The sequence below is a fragment of the Lissotriton helveticus genome, chromosome 9 (assembly GCF_964261635.1).
Source record: "Lissotriton helveticus chromosome 9, aLisHel1.1, whole genome shotgun sequence".
NCBI classification, from domain to species: domain Eukaryota; kingdom Metazoa; phylum Chordata; class Amphibia; order Caudata; family Salamandridae; genus Lissotriton; species Lissotriton helveticus.
In genome coordinates, this window is record NC_136070.1 from 334,279,495 (window position 1) to 334,302,523 (window position 23,029).

Here is a 23,029-nt window from a genome sequence, read left to right on the forward strand (position 1 = left end):
TAACGATGACAGGCTGTTTAGCTGCTTGGGCGAACTGTGCTTCAGCAGCCCAGGCACTATGAACATGGCAGCCATATTTTAATTTACAGTATCAACACTTCTCAGTGGGCCTGCTGTAGTAATAATTTAAAATGCCACCAGTTTAATAAAAGCAGTTAAACATAGCAGCGGCTCCCGAACCTGTGGTCTGGGGATACCTGGGGGTCCACAAAGCCTCCTCAGGTGGTCTGCGATAAAGTAGAAAATTAAATAATATTAACAAATTAATAAAGTGTACATCAAGAAGCTAAATGTACAACAAACTTTAAAAATGTACTGTAAATGTGAAGGAATTTGAAATTGGAGAATACAAATAAATTAGTATTGTCAGATTGATTTGTGGGAGCAGTGGAAGGGCATCAAGCAGAATATACTATGGACGATGAGAGACCTCAATTTAATTTAAAAAAAGCTTCAACCTTTATATTAAAATTAAAAGACTTGTATTTATATGTGTTTGCGAATTAAATAAAATGTGTCAACAATTGTATATTTGTTTGAATGTTTTTTCTGTATTTGTTTTGTATTGTTCTGCGGTTCAAATCATCGACAATGCTTAGGTTGAGGTCATCGGCTAGCAGTCATGATTGGGGGGAGGGAGGTACCGGATTACAGTAATGATTAATTGGGGGTCCCCAGCATCAAAACCAGAACGTTTCAGCAACCAATCACACTAGCGACGGAGAGTAGCAGTATTTTTAACATATATGCTCTATGAGTACCTGTCAGAACCAGCACTTCCCTGGAGACCTGCAATAGATTACATCGAAGAGTACAAGCATTTTTCAGCGGAATCTTTGTAAAAAAATTTGTAACCAATACTAACATTTCTCAAGTGCTGCTTTATCTATAGAGGGCAATGCCAGTACTTCTCTGCAGGCCCGCAGTACTTTTAGAGGTCTCAAACCTGCACCCCTCAGCAATGGAATTCTAGTTGTACTTGAACAGAACCAGCACTTCTCCGTAGCCCATCCTACTAATAATGGACAGTACCAGCACTTCCGCCACAGCAGGTCTGCGAGTAATGGAAAATGTTGAAGTATGAGTACTTCTCACCAAGGTAATGCAAATTTAGCAAACCTTTACTGGGGCAGTACAAAGACGTCCTATGAAAAGTGCACAACTGACATTCTTTTAATGGGGCAGTGCCAACACCTTTCAGCAGAACTGACATTTATAATCGGACATTTACAGCACTTAACTTTGAAACTACCACACATTGAATGGGCCCGTGCAGAATTTTCTGGGGGAAGTGATAACTTCGTGAGTAAATACTTGCACCTCTCATCCAGTTTTAGCACTTGAATAGTTGCCATAAATACACATAGTAGTTATCACTGAGTATTACTTGTCCCAAAATCATAGTCTGAAAGCAAATACATATTTTGTAGATATATTTTTATAATTATATTGTTGTTGCTAATACGTTATTTTTTTCCATGAAACAGAACACCTAACATAGGAACCCAACTATCTAACTTCATACATTCTCCAAACATCATCAAGTTAAAAAAAGAAAAAACTCATCAACGCCATTCCGTGCCCTTAGATGACTTAATCAGCAGTTTCATCTGCAGACCACACTGCACATGTGAACTGTCTGCCTTACCATGTGCTGCAGCTCTAGATAAACTGAACCATGTAGGACACTCTTGAATGCAGTGAACCCTAGCCTTGATCGCTGGTAAAGCCAGAGAATTACTGTTAGAACCACATCCAGGGGCATTCGGCCCATTGCCTGAACGGGGGTGTAAACGGAGACAATTAGTTTCCCACCATGGAGGTGGTTCTGGGCTTGGCTTTACTGTCGCTCAGTGCCTTGTGCAAGGGAGCAAAACCTCTCCAACAGACTTTGTGGGAAGGTGAGCTGGAGAGGTCCCCTCACCCCTCTGGAAACTGCCCTGCCTGGATGCCCTACCATTGTTTCTCTGATTGTCAGTGATTTTTTCTTTGCGGGTATACACACACCAGACATGGACACCGTTTCGCCAGTCCCAGTTCGCTGAACGCTGGCTGCAATTAGAGTTCTGGGAAGAAGAATACTGCCAACATGGCATTCCACAGTGTTCCTTCCAAAATCCAAGTATCTGTCTAGTAGTTTATTTACTGAGATTGGAACTTGGGTTCTAATCTCAGCTTTAACACTTGACAAAAACAACCAATCCAATTTGCCCAAGCTCATGCATCTCCTCAAAGAGAGGCAACCAGGATCACATGGGCATCTGATGAAATCAACACACATAAGAGTCCTCGTATGTGGAAAAAATGCTATTTTTAAAAGATGAGAACCCTCAGCCACCTAAAGGTGCCATGCTTTATCATTGGGTTTCCTTCTCACACCAAGACCACAAGGTACCTGGTGTGGGCCACAACTCTCCACCGGAGAGGAGCTGAAGTGTTTTAAGAAATAAAGATGAACTTGAGGTGTGAGTGAAAAGTGCTGGATATATAAAGTGTAGTGTGTCTAAAACTATCTCTTGGTAGGCTAAATATACATTTTAATCAGGTGCCTCCAGTGGATAGGATTAAACGAAACATGCAAGAGGATTTGGAAAAGATATTCCCCTTAGATGATCAACATGTTTCTGCCTAGTCCATGACCCAGCTATGGGTTCTCAGGCATTCGTCAGGTCCAGTTCTAGCAGTCACTCTGTGAAAATAACAAAAACACAAAACCTGCTGCTGGCCTATTGATAGTAGGCCAGGAGATACAGTCAGTGGCCCACAATCGTATTTTCGGCATAATACACCAGAGTACTTCAATGTTCTTTCTCTCAAGCTTAATTAGGCCACCTAGATCGCAAAGCTTACACAAGTCTCCGTGTCCTCCTCATGGAGTGCCCGGCAAGGTACAGGAGGCACCTAGTTACTAAAAGGTCCCTGTAGGGCCATTGAGGAACTGGCCATATCTGTTAAAGTAGATTTGAACTCAACATTACTGGTCTAAATAATTAGTCCAACACTCTATAAGCAATTTGTGCTGAAGCAAGGTTTAAGAATGAGACCCCTTCATACTTTTTGATAATCAATGTATCCATTAATCCCATATACAATCTGAAAAAATGTCATATTAAAAAGCTAGAGCGGGTTTACTAACAACAATACTTCTTGACTAACCAGAGGACAACGTTCTGGTCAAAGGGGACTTTAACTTGAATTTATTGAAATCATATAAAGAAACTGATGAGGTTGTCTGTCAAAATGAGGCCTGGGGCATTCACCCGGCGGTTTAGGAGTCACAAAAATAAGACATTTAGGGAGAAAACCTTCTGACACCATTAGAGGCCATGGGACATAGGGCCCTCAATAGGAGCTATTCTTTTTTTTTTTTTAAATATATTTTTATTTTATACTTCAAAATCAGAGCACACATTTTGAAAGAATATGCAAATTTCTCTCTTACATTTGTTCATCTCGCAATATGAAAGGAAAAAATACAAACAATAAAAAATAGACTAAAAAGAAGGAAGCCATTGCAACAATGTAAAGTATAGTAACATTTCCATAGAATCAGAAAGTCAGCACAAAATCATGTCAACCTATTCCTGCTCTCCACTTCTCCAGGGGCCCCCAGATTTTAATACCTCGAGCTCTCCCCATCCTACCTTTTCTTGCATATATATGTTTTTCTAGATTATGTATAGAAATAAGATTTGATAACCATGTTTGCATGGATGGGGGACTCTTATCTAGCCATGCTCTAGCTAACATTAGTCTAAAAACAGCAGACACCATAAACAAAAACATTGCATCATTTGGATCCATTAGAGCATTTTCCGCATCAACTCCTAACATAATTAAGCTCGCTGTAAGGGTTATCTTTATCCTTAGTGAGTTATCCAAAAAGTACTCAATGTCCTTAATTAATGTATATAGCTGAGGACATGTAGCAAACATGTGGACAATATCTGCCTCAGTGGAGTTACATCTGGGGCAAGTAATACCCTCGGTACCCCACCATTTCGCAATCCTGGCTGGTGTGTAGTACAATGAGAATAAGGTTTTATAATGTTGGGATTGCAAGGGAGCAGAGCAGAGCATGGACCAACCTAATTCCAGGGATTCATTAAAGGATTCGGAAGTAATCTCTATTCTCTCCCCCCATTTATCCCTATGCTTGTCCAGGTCGTCCGGTCTACTTTTTGACAAAAAAGCATATATCGACCTAATGGAGTGTTCCTCCCCCGTGGTTATCCCTTCCATCAAGTCATTAGGTTCAAAACCCACCGGTACCCCTTGTTTGTTTCTTAAAAAACTCCTAACCTGAAGGTATTTAAAAAAGTCCCTTCTATTTATTTTATATATATTTACCAAATCCTCAAATTGAACAATCGCCACTGAATTTCTTAAATCCCCAATTTGATGTATCCCTTTATCTTCCCAGCCCGCCATTACTGAATCAGCGAAGATCTCTTCAGGGAAGGATTTATTTTTATATACTTTGGTATATCTATTGAATCTTCCCATACCCGTCTTTTTTAGAAAGGAACTCCAGATTTTAAGCGCCGCCCTGAGAGTCTTATATGTCTGTCTTCTAAGATAACCCAGATCCGTATGGTACAGGAAGCAGTTTTCTGCATCTTGACCTAATACAGCTGCGTAGACTTCAATTGACATAATAATAGTTTTTGATAACCCACCGCCTCCTCCTATTAGCCCCTGCATATACTGGAGAGCCGCAGCAAGATAATATAATCTAAAGTCTGGTGCACCCCATCCCCCTCTATCCCTTGGTAGAGTGATAAATTTATAAGCCCTGCGGGTTTTTCCATGGGCCCATATAAACCTATTAGCTAGACCCTCCAACATGTTGAACCATTTATTCTCAAAAACTAAAGGAATTGATCTAAATAAATACAAAAATTTAGGCAAGACCATCATTTTCAACACATTAGTGCATCCAACCAATGATAAGTGCAAGTTATTTATTCTTTCCAGATCGCTTTTAACCTTCGCCAGCAGTGGAGACATATTGAGCTCAATTACCTCCTCCAAATTTGTAGAAATCTCAATCCCTAAATAAGTTGCACTGTTAACCACCCTGTTATCCACGCTAGTTGCAAAACTATTCAAAATTATCTGGGTTTTTGTTTTGTTTAGACTATATCCTGAAACCAGCTCAAAGACATGCGACTCTGCTTCTACTCCCACCATAGCTACATCCGAATTCGGGGTCAGTATAGCCACGTCATCAGCATAAGCGAGAGTTTTTACAATGCAGCCATTCAATGACATAGGCTGTATTTCCGGATTTCCCTCCAATTTGCGAAGTAGTGGCTCGATATATAGAGCAAAAAGCAGTGGGGAAGACGGACGGACAACCCTGCCGAGTCCCTCTTTGTATATAAACTAGATCTGAATGCCCTCCATTGACTCTAATTCCTGCAGCCGGATCTTTATATAGGGCTTGAATGGCCAGTATATACCAGTATATACCCTGGCCCTATACCACACCACTTCATAACCTCCCATAGATATTCCCAGGCGACCCTATCAAAAGCCTTTTCGGCATCTAGGAAGAGTGCTGAAATAGGGTCGCCTGTAACCTCTGCTGCATCAATCATGGTTATCGCTGTCCTAATATGCTGGGTAGTACCCTTCCCAAGTATAAAGCCATGTTGTGATGGGCTCACCAAATGTTCAATACAACCTGCTAACCTCTTTGCCAACATCTTTGAATATATCTTAACATCTGAGTTCATCAGTGTGATTGGCCTGTAAGAGCCAGGGAGAGATGAAGGCTTCCCTTTTTTTAGCAATGACAATGTTATCGGCCCCTCCCCATGATTCCGGTGGTTGTCCCCCCTGTTGTACATATGGGAGATATTCTGATGATATCCCCACAAAACCGATGCATTTATCCACATTCAGGAATGCCACTATCAATTATACATTTGTTAGTTTAAACAGTGTCTCATTTATTATTAATTTTAGATTTGTACCAAGAACGGAAAGTGACCAAAATCCCCATATCATATCATATCATAAGAAGCCTAAATCAAAATTCAAGCCCGGACCATCTACTTACGCTAGGAGACACTCCGCTTATGGATAACTGGAGGAGGCTTGGATGGTCAGGAAACACCAATGTGCTCACAACCAAACTTTTTGGATTTCTGACCCGAGGACCTGCTGTTCGAACTCTTCCCTGCGCTCTGTGGATCAGCACGCCTCCCCACACGCCCGCACTCGCTAGTGGGAGCGCCTTCTGCAATCGGCAGAGGTACTCACTGCTCCCAGCTGAGAGCGCTGTGGGTAGAGGCTTAGGGGCAAACAGTTGAACTACACCGTCCGGGGGACTGCGAGGACCAGCAATCCCAAACTAGCTCAGCTGGTGCCTCTTCCCCCGGCGGCCACGCCCACCGCCTCCAGCCCTTTACCTTTCGCGACACCCGCTCCGCGGGTGCCGCTCACTTTGGATTTCTGACCCGAGGACCTGCTGTTCGAACTCTTCCCTGCGCTCTGTGGATCAGCACGCCTCCCCACACACCCGCACTCGCTGGTGGGAGCGCCTTCTGCAATCGGCAGAGGTACTCACTGCTCCCAGCTGAGAGCGCTGTGGGTAGAGGCTTAGGGGCAAACAGTTGAACTACACCGTCCGGGGGACTGCGAGGACCAGCAATCCCAAACTAGCTCAGCTGGTGCCTCTTCCCCCGGCGGCCACGCCCACCGCCTCCAGCCCTTTACCTTTCGCGACACCCGCTCCGCGGGTGCCGCTCACTTTGGATTTCTGACCCGAGGACCTGCTGTTCGAACTCTTCCCTGCGCTCTGTGGATCAGCACGCCTCCCCACACGCCCGCACTCGCTGGTGGGAGCGCCTTCTGCAATCGGCAGAGGTACTCACTGCTCCCAGCTGAGAGTGCTGTGGGTAGAGGCTTAGGGGCAAACAGTTGAACTACACCGTCCGGGGGACTGCGAGGACCAGCAATCCCAAACTAGCTCAGCTGGTGCCTCTTCCCCCGGCGGCCACGCCCACCGCTCTCACGGTCATTAGTGACGCGCTCCTCCCCGCGACGCGGGACGTGCGCGGGTCGGAGCACGGGGCGAAGCCCGGGCCAAGGGCGGGCCCGTTTAAGCCCGTTAAAGACCGGGTAAGACTGGACTGGGCCACCCCACTGACATTTTATCGCTTAAATTCCACCCCTTTTTGCTGAGTGTTTATTACTGTTGCTCTGTTGTGTCTCGGAGTAGTATACTGTTTCTTTCCATTTTTGTGTATCTTTATTTCAAGTATGTCGCCTAGAACCACAAGAAGCACTAAGACATCCCATGTTGCCCATACCATCGGCCCGATCGATCACTTTATTGCACGAGCCAATGACGCTATCAATCAGGGTGCCCTCATACTGGAAAGACGGGTCTCCCAGGATCTGGCTGCAGCCAAACGTTCCTCATTGGGTCTACTGGCAGCAGCTAGAACTCCGTTGCGCAACCTTGATCCTAGCGCACAACTGGATTCCCACTCCGTCCCTGGTACTGTGGACCTATCGGTGTCCATTGACCTCTCAACCACCCAGCTATCCCAGCCCCCTTCACCCCAAACCCGTCTATCACTTGAGAGGACCCCGACTCTCTTTACTAATCCTAGCGGGGAGGACTCTCATACTCGGGGTCTCCGGGAGGGTGCTATATCAAAGAAAAACGGAGGGACGAAAGGGAAAAAGAATATGGCCCAGAAAAACATTCCCCGGACTCCTCCGGAAACCCAGATTCAATCCACCACACAATTTTCATCTTCAATTCCTGTCACCAACCAACCTACATCACCTCAGCAAGAGGCCCATTCCATTACCTCAGACATTATCAACCTCTCGTCTAACATGCCTAATATCACTCTTATTGACAACGAGGACAGAGGGTACGGCCATTGCACCCAAGATATTCATTTACTGCAAAGTATAGAGGCACTAATTAAGTTATATACGCAACCCATAGCGTTATCTTTGGCTAAATTAGAAAAATCTCTAGAAGTGTTATCTCTAGAATTCAAAACCCATAAGATTCCAACTCCCACTCCCCCTGTGGTTCAGATCCTCAACCCCAACCCTATTAATATAGGGCCAACAACGATTCGTCAAGTTCCCAAAACCACAACTACCACAGCAGTAGTTCACCAGAAACCACCAAGTACGGCAGTGCAGCAAACGATACCAACTCCAGCCGCAAAGAAGGGCCCGGACACATCATCAGTCCCAGGCCCATCTCTAGCCCCTGGTCCAACGTGCGCTGCAACCCATGCACTAAATTTAGTTAAGACTCCAGCATCCAAAAATGCCGCCTATAACATCAAGCGGAAAGTCAGTCGTCCCTACCATCTCCCTCCGGAAGCCTCCCCGTTTGTTGTCATCATGACTGGGGTTCCTGAGTTAAATTTTAACGCTGAAGAACCAGGCTGGTCATTAAAAAATAAAGTGCTACATTGGTTGTCAGCCAATAGGCCCCCTCCCCCCTATTCCAACAATAGAGTCACCACGGTCCGCAGGGTCCCGTGGGTAGGCAAAGAGCCAAAAACAATTCACGGAGATTGTGTTATCATTAATTTTGAAGATCCACAAGCAGTCGAACATATTTGTTCCTGGGGCTCCCACCCAACTCAAGATGGAATAGGAACCAAACGCTTATCTTTCTTTTATCCGCCAGCTAACCGTTTTGTGACAGGCCCAGATTGGAACTGGACCCAGGTAGGAAATTGGAATAGAAGATCTGATTGGCTAGATTGGGCAGGGCAGGGGGGTAGAGACGCTGCACCATCTTTTGGATGGAGAGGAGTTCCTACATACAACAGATATGACTGTCTGGAGATGGTGGATTGACCATCACCTATTAACATCCAGGATAATACGAACTACCCTCCTCCCGGCCCACTACCACTTACCTCATCCAAATTCTCACCATCCCTGATTCCGCCTTCCAGTCCCTTTCCATTGCCTCACAATGATGTTACATCTATGGTAGCAGAAGTACCTATTCAAATAAGCTTTGTACTCCATTCACCCCCTATCCCTGAAGCAAATTGTATCCCTCCCCTTACCTTACCGCAACCAGGAAGTTCAGGTGACAACATCTTAAATCCTCCTACTCCGTCACTATCTGTATTATTCTGGAACGTAGCAGGTCTTCGCACAAAGATTATTCTTAAATCATGGTTGGACTTTGTACAAACCCACCAGATGATTTGTCTCCAAGAAACCTGGACATCCGGCCCATTACACATACAAGGCTACAAAACATTTCATTCCCCGGCAAGTACTACTACTCATGGTAGATCCAAGGGAGGCCTAGCAGTGTATATTTCAAACAACTTGGCTGTCAAGAATATCACAGTTCTCCTTACCACTGTAAACTATCAAATTATAACAGTTAACTTTAATAGTTGTACGTCATACTGTTTTATTAATTTCTATAATAATCTATCCCCTGCAGATTGTGTGAAAATTGTAACTGATATCTCATTCTTTGTAAACGAGCAGCGATCTAAGCAATCATCGCTTGTCTATAATGTAATATGGGGGGGGGGGATTTCAATGTCCCCTTGTGTACTAACTATAAGAAAGGCATTTGTGGGCTTCTGGACGAAGAAGACTGCCCCTTGACCCACTTTTCGCACTCCCAACTAGGCGAATCTTTTAACGATAGTCTCACCCTATTAGAATTGATGTACGCAAACGAACTCCTAGACCCCCCTGAAGACTTTAGACCCACTTTCCACGGCAGGGGCTTTTTAACTATTATAGATTTTATTTTATGTTCTTATACTTTAAAGGGCAAACTTCTTAAATGTAACACTGGCATCGAGTTCTTTGGTGATCATTTTCCAAATAGTATCACCTTCAAGTTAGATATGGTTGACACCCACTCAAATAGTAAGAGCTTACTGACCCAGAACTCTTTGGCCATGGACAGAACTAACGGATTTTCTGTAAAATGGTCCAAGATAGACCCTACAATAATTTCTACTAAGATCATATCAAGGGCACTCCGTTCGATAAACACCTGCCTGGCGGATGAATCTTCATCCGAGCTGGTTATATCTAGTTTCCAAGAGATCCTAAATATTATACAGGCCGAGTTGTTCCGTCACCACAGACCGAGCAATCGGTTCTCTCCAAGATGGTTCAACACGGCCTGTCGTAAAGCTCTATCCGCCTTAAAAAAGGCAACCCAAAATCCCGTTAGAGATCAAAGGGAAATAGCCAAACTTCGATTAGAGAATAAGCAGGCCCTAAATAACTGTAAAAAGGAACAAAAGAAGAAACTATGGGCCCAATTACACGCGAGCTGCCGAAGCAAGGACAGCTCCCAGTTTTGGCATGTAGTCAAATCCCCCTTCTTGGCTGACGTAAACTCCCACCAGCACCTGGACGTGGCAGTGACTGCAGACGAATGGGTGTCCCACTTTTCAAAGATCTTTAGTGGTCCCCCTTCAGTCTCCACTACGCAGGCCACGATGACAGCCAATTCCTCCCCCAGGATGCAGGTTTACCCAATAGATCTACATTTCAGCCTAAGTGAGATTATACATGCATTATCCTCCTCCAAAACGGGTAAGGCTCCTGGCCCCGATGGAGTTCCTCTTGATATTTTCGTTACTAACATAGAACTATGGTCTCCCATCGTCACCAAGGTGATGGCGGCAGTATCAAAAATCGGCCTACTAGATTCCTGGTCCTCTTCTATACTTCTTCCAATTTTTAAAAAGGGTGACCGCAATAAACCAGCCTGTTACAGGCCCATTTCCCTCCTGGATTCCATGGGGAAGGTCGCGGGACGCCTGATCCTGGAGCGCCTCCAGGACTGGGCGTCCGAGAACAACATCATGACCGACCTGCAATACGGCTTCCGGGAGGGGCTTGGTACTGTGGAACAGGCCCTAAACCTAACTCTCCTAGTAGGCAAGTACGTGGGGCAAAAAGGGGTAATCTTTACCTGGTCTACGTCGACCTCAGCGCGGCGTTTGACTGCGTAATCCATGCCAAGTTGTGGTCCATCTTAGAAGGTCTGGGTGTGGACCCCTCACTTATTAAGTTCTTACGTGAGCTTTACTCAGACGCCACGGCCTGTGTAAGGTATGGGATTGGCGGTGAACTCTCACCATCTTTTTCAGTCACTAGAGGCGTTAGGCAGGGCTGTGTCCTGGCTCCTTTCTTGTTCAACCTATATACAAACGGGCTGGAAACAGCCATGTTGGAAGAGAGCCAGGACCTACCTACCATCAGCCATCGCCCTATCCCAGCATTACTTTATGCTGACGATTCCGTAATCCTAGCTAGAACTCTAGTACAACTACAAAAACAGCTTGACAAATATTGCCAATTCATGCTTTCTCTGGGGCTAAAAGTAAATGAGAGCAAAACCTTTGTCATGTATACAGGACCCACGGTTAAGAACCCAAAACCCCTTTACATCGAGCAAACCAGATTGGAACGAGCTAGAGAATATCCTTACCTAGGGATGCTGGTTGACGACCAACTATCCTGGAAAAGAGGGATGGCAAGTAGGAAGCTCCTCTACCAGAGAGCGACCTCGGCGCTTGTCTCCTTTTCTAGGAAGCTGGGTAAACCTGCCCCATCTGAATTGCTAAAAATTTATCAAGCTAAATGTCATAGCATAGCAACATATGGTGCAAGAGTCTGGGGCTATGTACCCACAGACAATTTACAAAAAGTCCAAAATGGCTTCCTAAAATACCTACTGGCACTTCCATGCAGTGCCCCAATCTACGGTAGCCATATCGAGCTTGGTATTGACTATCTCACTGACAATATCAAATGCCATCCAATTCTTTTATGGCATCGTATCTGGAACAAGCCACAATGTCATCTAACACGCTCCCTGATCTCTGACTGTCTAAATATGGTTTGCTGGAAGAAAATTCCATGGTTACTGTATGTTTTTAATTTTCTACAGGACCTGAATTGCCCGCAATACTTCACTGAGCCCTCTACGATGGTTGACATTAATAGAAGTACTTTGAAAAACCTATGTCTTAACCATCTAAGGGAATTGCGCCTTTCCCTTGAAGTAACAAAGCAAACAAACGTGCAAGTGCTGATGGTCCAAGTTTCTGCTGGTATCCAGCCTTATCTTACTTTTTATTTATCTAATTATGAAAAATATTTACTGACCAGGTTTCGATTTAATTTACTTTTTCGTCTTGTCACTTTTCCAACTGTGTCCAATTGGTCCCACAAATTAAGTAAATGCCCATGCGACCAAGACTCTTCCCCAATCGACTATTCATCTTACTTTGTTTTGTCGTTACTATAAGCAAGCGCGCAAGCGTTGGATCATTCCACTCTTGCGCCAAATGGGGTTGAGGACATGTCGCCCAGCATTTTTGGCACTTCAGCTGTTAGATTCACAATATGTGGCTAAGAATGTTGCCCTTTTTTAAAAATCCTGTTTATTGACTCGTAGCAAAATAGGCCAAACGTCTCAGTGTTAGTAGCCTATTTGATTTAAATCCTTTTCATGTAATGTCCTTTCACCTGTAATTTTATAATGTAATAATGTGATTTTATACAAACTGTATTTTGTATGATGCACTTTTTATGATTATCTCAAGTTAATCGAATAAAAGTTTTGAACTGAACTGAACACAACCAAACTAGTCCAACTCAGGACTAATGTTTGCTGTGTCACAATTATTAATTAATCTACAACTGCCTTTCTATCTTCTAATTATGGAATAATTTTTCAAGCAAATCTCTTGGGCAGACAATCTGGAAACCGTAATATCAAAGAAAATACAGTTTAGAAAACTACCCTGGAATCACAAAAGCTACAACACCATGAAATAACAAAAAAAAAGGAGTATAAACATCTAGTGAAAGAAACACAAACAGCAGCACCAGATATGTATTGGCTGCTCTTACTTAATGTCACCAGAAGTGGGAACAGCAAAGTATTCTGGTCTCTAATGAACTGCACAGGAAATAGCAGCCGAGCCTTTGAGGTTCAAAACATATCAGAAAGTAAATGGGTTCAGTTTCTACAGGCCCTCTACAACACAAATACTGCCCATGATCCGGCTCAGTGTTGAAAAATGTTCCTCAATACGTATAAAGCAACCTTAAAAAGGTGGATAAATGACAAGCAGTTGAGCATAATCATATCTAAAGGAAGAACCCGTGGAGCACCATGACCCAATGGAATATCTTATGTTTTGTTCAAGTCTAAGCAGTCTTTTACATTTGTTATTTAATTAATGTGTTTACTTGCAGATGATTTCTGGATCATGGCGTGGGTCAATCCTGCAATCGATCTTCAAAAAAAAGGCGACCCATCTGATACTCAAACAAAACGCTAACAGCCTTGACAGATACCGAAGCAAAGTATTATACAAGGGCTATCTTACAAGTGCTGGGAGACTGGACCATTAATTTGAATCTGATTCTCTTGTATCAAACTGGGTTTCCTCATGGGATGGGAACACAGTACAATATGCTGGCTTTATCAATAGTGATGTCAAACTCTATTAACACAAAAACAGAATTATTATATGTACGTTTTATTGACTTAAAGCCAGAGTTTCACAACATTTAAAGGTTCCATCTATAGATCAAACTGAACAAATTTTCAATCCCATTGCATATTTTGAAAGCTATCCAGCTCCTTTACTCAAATACGCCCGTCCGTGACCCGACCGTGACCAGTGCCAGGAACCCTGGACCTCTGCACAGCCAATGGTACGACCCAGCGACACTCCACGCACTCAACCCAGGAAGCAACAACTGCAAGCTAGCATCACCAGCCGACACCCACGGACCCTTCAGCTGTCACCGCTGCTGGCACACCTACAGCACCGCCAGGAACAGAAACCCAGCACAACCTGACAGCAAGAACACTCCCGAGCTGAAGCCCCTGCAATGCACCCTCCTCAACGTCAGATCATTGCACAAACCCACCACCGAAATCTGGGACCTCATCGATAGCACCACCCTGAACGTAGCATTCTTCACCGAAACCTGGACCAACACCACCTCAGGACCAGACCTCACCATCGCCATTCCCAGAGGATACACGATCTCCAGGAAAGACTGCCCACGAGGAGGAATTGCCATCATCCACAAACCCACCCTCCGCCTGAGCACACTCCCTAGCAAGCCCACATACCTGAAAGAACACCTTCACTTCAAGATACTGGCGAGCCCAACCACCATCCTCCGAGGAAACCCTCATCTACCGACCCCCTGGACCCTGCGGACCATTCGTCAACTCCATCACGGACATCATCTCCCCGCATGCCATCGCATCCACCAACTACACCGTGATGGGAGACCTCAACTTCCACCTCGACAACCAACTGGACACCAACACCACAGCCCTCCTGGACAACCTCCACAACATTAGACTCCGCCAGATCGTGACCGAACCAACGCACTCAGCAGGCCACCCCCTCGACCCCCTCTTCACAACAGGAAACTCCATCACCTTCAGCCACACCACCGAAATCACGTGGACAGACTTCCGATGCGTCCATTTCACCTTCAGAACACCCACCATCCACAGACATCAGCACTTGCTCCCACGTAGAAACTGGACCAAAATCACTGACGACCAGTTCACCTCCTCACTCAGCAACTCCACCCCAACCATCGCGGAAGGCGACGACCGCAACACCACAGCCCGAACCCTGCACAGATGGATCTCCGACAGCCCCAACACCATAGCCCCTCTCAAGAAAAACAACAACACTCACGCCAAGAAAGGCAGATGGTTTACCTCAGAACTTCGAGAGTCCAGACGCACGTGCCACCGCCTCGAAAAGGCCTGGTGGAACTCCAAATCCACAGAAGCCCACAACTTCAGAGCCACCACCAACGCCCACCACCAACTCATCAGAAAAACGAGGAAAAAGGCAATTGAAGACAGAATCTTTACACACGTGCACAACAGCAAAGAACTAGGGGAGAGGAGTTAGCCTAACGGCTAGGGCGGTCTACCGCGAATCGAGGGAACCTGGTTCGAGTCTCTGCAACAACGCTAAACGTCCTGTGATTCTGGGCAGATCATTTAATCTCCCTGTGCCTAACTAAAAAAATGAATGGCTCCTCGTGTAACGCAACTGATGCAATGTAAAGCAATGTAAAAAAATAATTAAATAAAACTCTTCAGCATCATCAAGACATTCGCCCAACCCACCAGCGAGTCTATTGACATCCCTCCCTCAGAAGACCTCTGTGACAAAATCAGCACCTCCACCTGAAAATCAAGGACATTTACGACAACTTCGATGAAAACAACTAACACACTGAACCCCCACCAGCCACCCCGACACCCTGAAGCCAACGATTGACAACTGGACAGCCCTCACCACCGAAGACACACTAAATACAATGAAGGCAATCCACTCCGGGGCCCCCACAGGCCCCTGTCCCCACCACATCTTCAACAGAGCCGCCAACACCATCGCACCCATACTCCACCACACCATCAACCGTTCCCTGACAAATGCCTGGTTCCCTGACCACTGGAAACATCCTGAGATCAACCCCCTCCTGAAGAAGCTCTCAGCAGACCCCACCGGCCTCAAGAACTACAGACCCATCTCCCTGCTCCCGTTTCCAGCAAAAGTCATTGAGAGAGCCATCAACACCCAACTCGCCACCTTCATCGAAGAGCACATCCTCGACTCCTCCTAATCCGGCTTCAGAAAAAAACACAGCACAGAAACTGCCCTCCGCGCCGCAACAGACGACATCCGCTCCCTACTGGACAGAGGAGAAACAGTAGCCCTTATCCTCCTCGACCTCTGAGCAGCGTTTGACACAGTCTCTCACCGGACCCCACTGTTCAGACTCCACAACGCAGGGATCCAGGACAAGGCCCTCGACTGGATCCACTCCTTCCTCCCCGGCAGAACGCAGCAGGTCAGACTCCCCCCTTTCCTCTCGGACCCCACACCTACCATCTGCGGAGTCCCCAAGGGATCCTCCCTAAGCCCCACGCTCTTCAACGTCTACATGGCTCGGCTAGGCCTCATCGTCAGAACATATGGACTTTGTGTCGTGCGCAGACGACATCCAACTCATCCTCTCCCTATCCAATGAACCCAACACCGCCAGAAACAACTTTCAAGAGGGCATGGAAGCCGTCGCCAAATGGATGATCAGCAGCTGCCTACAACTCAACACCGACAAAACAGAAGTACTCATCTTGGGCCCAAACCCCGACACCTGGAACAAGACCTGGTGGCCCCCGCCCTCAGAAGCCCACCCACCCCCACGGATCACGCACATAACTTTGGAATCATCCTGGACTCCGAGCTCAAAATGGACCGCCAGATCAACTCCGTCGCATCCTCCTGCTTCCACACGCTCTGCCTCCTATGTATGACCTTCAAATGGATCCCCCTCAAGCACAGAAAGACCACCACTCATGCCCTTGTCACCAGCAGACTAGACTACAGCAATGCACTCTACGCCGGAACAAACAAAAACCTCACCTGCAAGCTACAAATCATCCAAAACACCGCCCGCAAGACTGGTCCTCAACCTGCCAAGACACTGCCACATCTCCCAGCACCTGCGCACACTCCACTGGCTCCCCATCGAGGCCAGAATCACCTTCAAGATTCTCACCCACGCACACAATTCACTCCACGACACTGGACCAGCATACCTGAACAGCCTACTCAAATTCCACGCACCCCAAAGGACCCTACGATCGGCCCAGCTCTCTTACGCTGTGGTCCCAACGCACCAGAAAGACCAGATCGGGAGGTCGCTCCTTCTCCTTTCTCGCTGCCAGAGCCTGGAACACCCTTCTGCTCCACCTCAGATGGAGAACATCGCTCCCCATCTTCTCGAGAATCCTCAAAACCTGGCTCTTTGACAGACGCCCTCCTTGTTGGACTGGAACCTGCACTCCTCCATCCCCCCAGCGCCTTGAGACCCTCATGGGTGAGTAGTCGTGCTTTAACAAATTGATTGATTGATTGAATACACTGGTCTACATTAAGTGCGGCAATCATGGGACTATTTTCAAAGAAAATTCCAATATTTAATGGGCTCAAAAAAGATTGCCTTAGCGATCATTCTTTTCAATCTGTTTATGTAGGAATTTGACATATGTCTTTGATGCCCCTAAAATAGGCCAACTACACCTGTCCATCATGCAGTGCTCTCTCTTTTTAGTATAATCCTGAAATTCATTGAATAATTTTGAACATGCCTTTAAAGAATGGGGTTCCTGAAGTTATTATTTTAGCTTAAATTCCACAGAGGAACGAGTCAAATTCTGGCTCGGTCTTGTAATAACATTTAATGGACGTTTTTCATTTTAGTTTGCAGAAACCATATAGGTCAGCTTAGCTCAAGAGGACCCTGTTAAATTGGGCAATTTTTTAATATAATATTCATAATGCACTTTTTCCAAATTCAGGTTTGGACTCATTCTAACATCCAATGTACTTTCTCTTCATTTTAGCTGAGGAAGTTATATATGTCAGCTTAAATCAATAGCAGACCACATTACATTTTGACATGTTTTAATCATACCAATCATAGTACACCGTTTCCATTTACTTTTTATTGAACACCATTAGTAATTGATTTTAACAATTTATGTGTATGTGTTTTATAGCATACTTCAAGTCATATAAGATATATACATTAGTTTATGTTCTCATTGCTTATTGTAAGTATTTTTTATGACTCAAACAAATACTTTACTTACTATACCTCACAAAAACAACTATGAATCTGGCAAAAATCACGTAGCATAAATGTACCTCAAATTCGAAATGCCCACTTCTGCATATTCTATCATCTTTCTATTTATGAATCCTATTTGGATAAGGGATGGATGCTAATGCTTTTTTGTTTTTGTTAAGATTTTTATATAGTGCGAACTAGACCCGAGAAATCGGATATCAGAGCGCTTTACATGAGCACGAGTTTCGTTACAAATTGACACATTCATTTTTTTCCATTTTGTTTTGTTACTATCAAGAGCTGATTCAACCCTTGCACAAAGCTAGCATCATGTTGATGCTAAATATTGTAAAGGTCGCATTAGTGGATTTATTTGAATGAGTTTTGCTGATCAAAAGGAGGTTTGTGAGCGTTAATAGGCAATTTGTGTGGATATATGCATCTGTGCACGAGTATGATTGGGGGCTTGTGGTTTTCTGGCACCTGGAGACGCTTGCCAGCATTCTTTAATGTCTGAAGCACATCAGGGCATTGACTGGCTACCAGAGCACAGCATAGCAATGACTGTAACATGGGGGACATCTTGAACACATGACATTGACCGGCATATGGTTGGTTCAATATCTGTCCTATTTGGTTTGCACACTATTTTATACAGCCTTGTTATTTTCCTAAACGTTATGTTATGTAATGTTATTGAGAATTTGTAGAGCACACGTTCACCAACAGGTTTCTTGGCGCTGAAATGTGATAAATGTGATAATCTCCCAACATGCCGCATCCCAGTCTGGTAAATATCTGATTAATTATGGCAAGAGTCTAAAGCTCCTGACAAATATTGCATTTCCATGTAAGTGGTAAAATTAACAATCTGCTATTTAGGTATGGATTTCTTCAACACCTTCAGTCAGAATTGAACCTGAAGCACCAATGATTACATTCTCATTTTGGTCAATTTTCAACACATAAGGTTCAACGTGAACCCTTTCGCGCACTTTTCTTTATCAGTTTTATTTTATGATGATAATCTCTTCTTCGTGGTTTAATAATCCTGGTTTTGGCCACAAGTTGCTCAATTTTAAGTGTTAGAATAACTCCATAATGTAATTATTAATGCCTCTGAAACATGCATTGGAAAAGGCAATAGAGCTGGATAGAATATGTTGACATTTGCAGTGTTAGCACATCAGAGTAGGGAACACAAGTAGGAGCCAGTGAGAGCTGACAGAGCGAGCTATAGCTGTACAGAAGTCCCTGATACAGTTCAATGCAAGCACTGAAGTGGAGGGGGAAGGATACAAACAAACAACCAATAGCAGTACGTGACAGATAAAAACTTCACTAGGCTGGACCAAGAGATCATTCTTAGTCTCAAGCCAAAGGCAAAAAAAGGCTGTTGGAAGACAGACAATTGTTTAAAGAGGTGGGCGCAATGCCCACTCAATATATATTGATACCAACAGGCCAGAATGAGAAATGGGACATTAAAATAATAAAAAGGAAACAGTGATCCCTCATATATCCTAAAGTGTCATACATCATCGCTCCAATAAGTAAACATTTTAGGTCAGACCTTCATATGGGCCACACTTTCCTCTGTATGTGCAAAAGACACCAAACAGTCATCGAAAGATCCCATTTTGAAAATCCCATATGGTTGCCACAAATTTTACTGCCATTTGGAAGCCTGTTTGTCAGGTTAAATATCGAGAAAAGAGTCCCTCACTGATACATACTTTTTGTACTCTTCAGGTAAAACATTAAAAAGCCAGAATTTCATCAACTCCTATTGAAGTATTGTGTTGAGCTAATTTAGTCAACAGTTTCTTTCTAATAACTTTCGTTTCATTGTGTTCCTACTGGAGATATTGGTCGTATTAGTGGATTCATTAGAGTGAGTCCAGCTGATCAACAGGATGTTTATGAGCGTTAATGGATATTTGTGTGAATTCTTGTATCTATGTGTGAGTATGATTGGGGTCTTGGAGATTTCCTGGCACCTAGGAACAGCAACCAGGATTCTGTTAAGTCTGAAGCACATCAGGGCATTGACTGGCTTATTTATGGCGGCTACGTCTATTATTTTGGTCACCTCAGCCTTGCCAGAGCCCTGTACCTTCTATCACATCCTGCATTTACCCAGTGTGACTCTCACCAGTGCAGAACATAGTAAATTCAAGTGTCATTGAGAAGAGGTGGGCTAAGTTCCTCAGCAATACGCCAAAATGTTTCTGTTGCAGAGGGGTCAAATTAAAAGAGGTTTTGTTAGTTAATTGCACCTTCCTTTTTCTAGACTAGCAGCAAACCAGGGAAGGGTACACAGTCCTCCCCCACCTGGTCGGAGGACACAACGATGTTCCCCCTCTAACAATAAACCTGATCCAATTTGCATGGAACAGCATATGTAGGGTTTCTGAACTTACAAACATTTCTCAATTCCTCTACAGGCAAGGCCCTAAGCTCCAGCTCTTCTACTGTCTATAAGCTATTGCTTAACTCCTACAATAAATATACTAGAATGTATCATCTGAAGTCTGGAATTGTACCCACATGGCCGGTCTACCAATATGACCCACTTCGGCTGGGTCCTTGGACAGTCAGTTGTCACCGGGTGATGTCTGTAGTCTTCACTGTCATTTACCATTGGTGTCCCGGGCAAGAATGCCTTTGTAGACTCGAGTCTCCCAAGGTAGTGAAATTGAGTTGATTACAATAGATGGAACTAGAGTGCTTACCGTATGTCGGAGTCACTAGTCAGAGGAGGGCTGCTCCATTCCCCAGGCGCACTTCGGTACAACAAAGGCAATGGGCCACTGTTCGCATGGCAGAATTTCTCAAAGTCCTCAGCCAGGGATTTGTGGAGGATCACAATATTGGCCTGGTTGAAACCTAAATGATTGCACGGATAGAAGAGTCCAGTTTAGCGCTACAGTTCAAAGTATCCTTGCTGTCTTACCAACCTATCTGACCAAGATATGTTATGCAGGAGAGAAATCCCCACAAAACCTTCTGACGTAATCATCAAAACCACACAAATGTCTTAAAGCAGTATTGGTGTTGATCTAGAATATATTTTTCCTTTTATGATGCCACATTCATAACTACTCAATCGTACTCATGCATTAAAAAGAAAATACAATTGGGTATGTACTGTACAATACAGTCAGGACCAGGCATGCAATATTTGCATACAGAGGAAGTACTAAGATATTCAGTAGTTATGTCCATTAGAGTGACAGGAATGCAAGCATGATAGGACCCCTGAGGTAGCAGACTCATTGGGAGGTAGGATCACTTCTGCGACATTGTCCTGTGGAATAATTGAGGTCATGAAAAATGTTCACTGCAGTGATCGAATTATTTAGTTCATATGGACACTAGGGTAAAAGGGCCACAGGGCTGGTGGAGCCAATTCCTGTGGTAGAATCACCGAGATGACAGGAGCATTTTGTAGCAGGATCTCCTGACAGTAAAATCTTTCTGGGGGCACTCCCCAACCTTGCATCCTCAAATACCAAAAGACAGCAAAGTGAGTAGCAAAAGGAGAACCCTTTTAGTCGCTCTTCAAAACACAACAGCAAGGGAGCAGGCATGGCAATCAGGCCTCAATAGGTGGAGAAGAAGGAATATGCTACTTACCAGTATGCATCTGTTCTTGGCATGTAGGGCTGCTGATATTCATATCTTGTGCATAGATCGCCGCCTAGTGTTGGGTCCGGATGATTGCACATTGTTGTCCTGGAAGAGTCTTCGAAGTATCACGAGATAGGTGGCTCCTCCCTCGAACTACATTGCGCATGGGCATCCTCTCCATTCTCAGATTGTTTTTCACCATTGTGGCAGGGATGGAGTATGATACAGTAAGTGATGTCCATGATAGCTATCAATTCTGAGTGCTACAGCTGCGACAGGCGCCGGGGAGGAGGGAGGGCGATATGAATATCAGCAGCCCTACATGCCAAGAACAGATGCATACTGGTAAGTAGCATATTCCGTTCGAGGCATGTGGGCTGCTGAATTCATATCTTGTGCATAGAATGTATAGCAGTCTCCCTCTTAGCGGCGGTTGCCCGTGCCAGCTGCAGCAGTCTGAAAAAGAGTTTTGAGAACAGCCTGTCCTACAGCCGCTTGCTGTTTGGAGTGTACATCTACGCAGTAGTGTTTGGTAAATGTATGTATGGTAGTCCATGTGGCTGCTCTACATATGTCTTCTAGAGAAATGTTTCCTAGGAAAGCCATGGATGCCCCTAATTTGCGTCTGCAATGCGCTCTTGGGGGTACTGGTAACGTGCGTTTAGCTTTTTGATAACAAATTTGTATGCACTTAACAATCCACCTGGCTATACCTGATTTGGAAATGGGGTTGCCTTTGTGCTGTGGGGAAAAGGCAACAAACAGCTGCTTAGTTTTTCTGAAAAGTTTTGTCCTCTCGATATAGTACAGGAGAGCTCTTTTAACGTCTAAGGTATGTAGAGCTCTTTCTGCCACTGAATCTGGATTTGGGAAGAACACTGGCAGTTCTATACAAAAGAGAACGGGTGAGTGGGGAAAGTTTGCGCTGGAAAGAAAAAATTATTAATAAGAAACAATATTTGGTAAGCTCAAAAAAGGATCAGATACTGGTCACCCAACCAGGATCAAACAAAGTGTGACTCCAAGGGGGCCACGTTTGTACAGTTAAACCATGAACATTAGATCCTGAGCTAGAAAGAGATAGTTCAGTTCAAAATATCAAGTCCCAATTTTTGTAAGTTTTTTCGTTTTATTCTTCTTTGGTCTTTTAGTAGAATCAATCCAATCTTCACACGTACAAAAACAACCGCTGCCAACACGTGTTTCGTCAAGGTCATCAAAACCAAACGACTTCGTCAGGGCCTGGCGATTTCACGAAACGGTCATGTAGATATACGGAGATAGTAACTCCAAGTCCAAAATCTGCAAGAAAATTAAGCATGCAACATATGGCGTATTAATCAGTTCCAAGGGTGTCCTGTCCTTCCAAGCAAAAAAAGTTCATGTCCCAAATATCCAGGGATTAAGTCGCTAAGATTTCCACGATAGGGTGATTACCTCGAGTGCAGAGACCGAACAGGAGCGAGTTCCCCAGTGTAAACTGCACGCCGGTTTACACTGGGGAACTCGCTCCTGTTCGGTCTCTGCACTCGGAGGTAATCACCCTATCGTGGAAATCTTAGCGACTTAATCCCTGGATATTTGGGACATGAACTTTTTTTGCTTGGAAGAACAGGACACCCTTGGAACTGATTAATACGCCATATGTTGCATGCTTAATTTTCTTGCAGATTTTGGACTTGGAGTTACTATCTCCGTA

At 44.5% G+C, this 23,029-nt stretch overlaps 1 protein-coding gene across 2 annotated transcripts in view; it reads right to left on the minus strand.

The window, feature by feature from the left end:
* DGLUCY (D-glutamate cyclase) overlaps positions 1-23,029 on the minus strand; it is a 277,127-nt gene that overhangs the window by 190,503 nt on the left and 63,595 nt on the right. For both annotated transcript variants that reach the window (XM_078660051.1, XM_078660050.1), the window contains exon 3: positions 20,433-20,586. In XM_078660051.1, the coding sequence (XP_078516177.1) occupies positions 20,433-20,586 (154 nt within the window). The remainder of the gene's footprint in view (positions 1-20,432; positions 20,587-23,029) is intronic.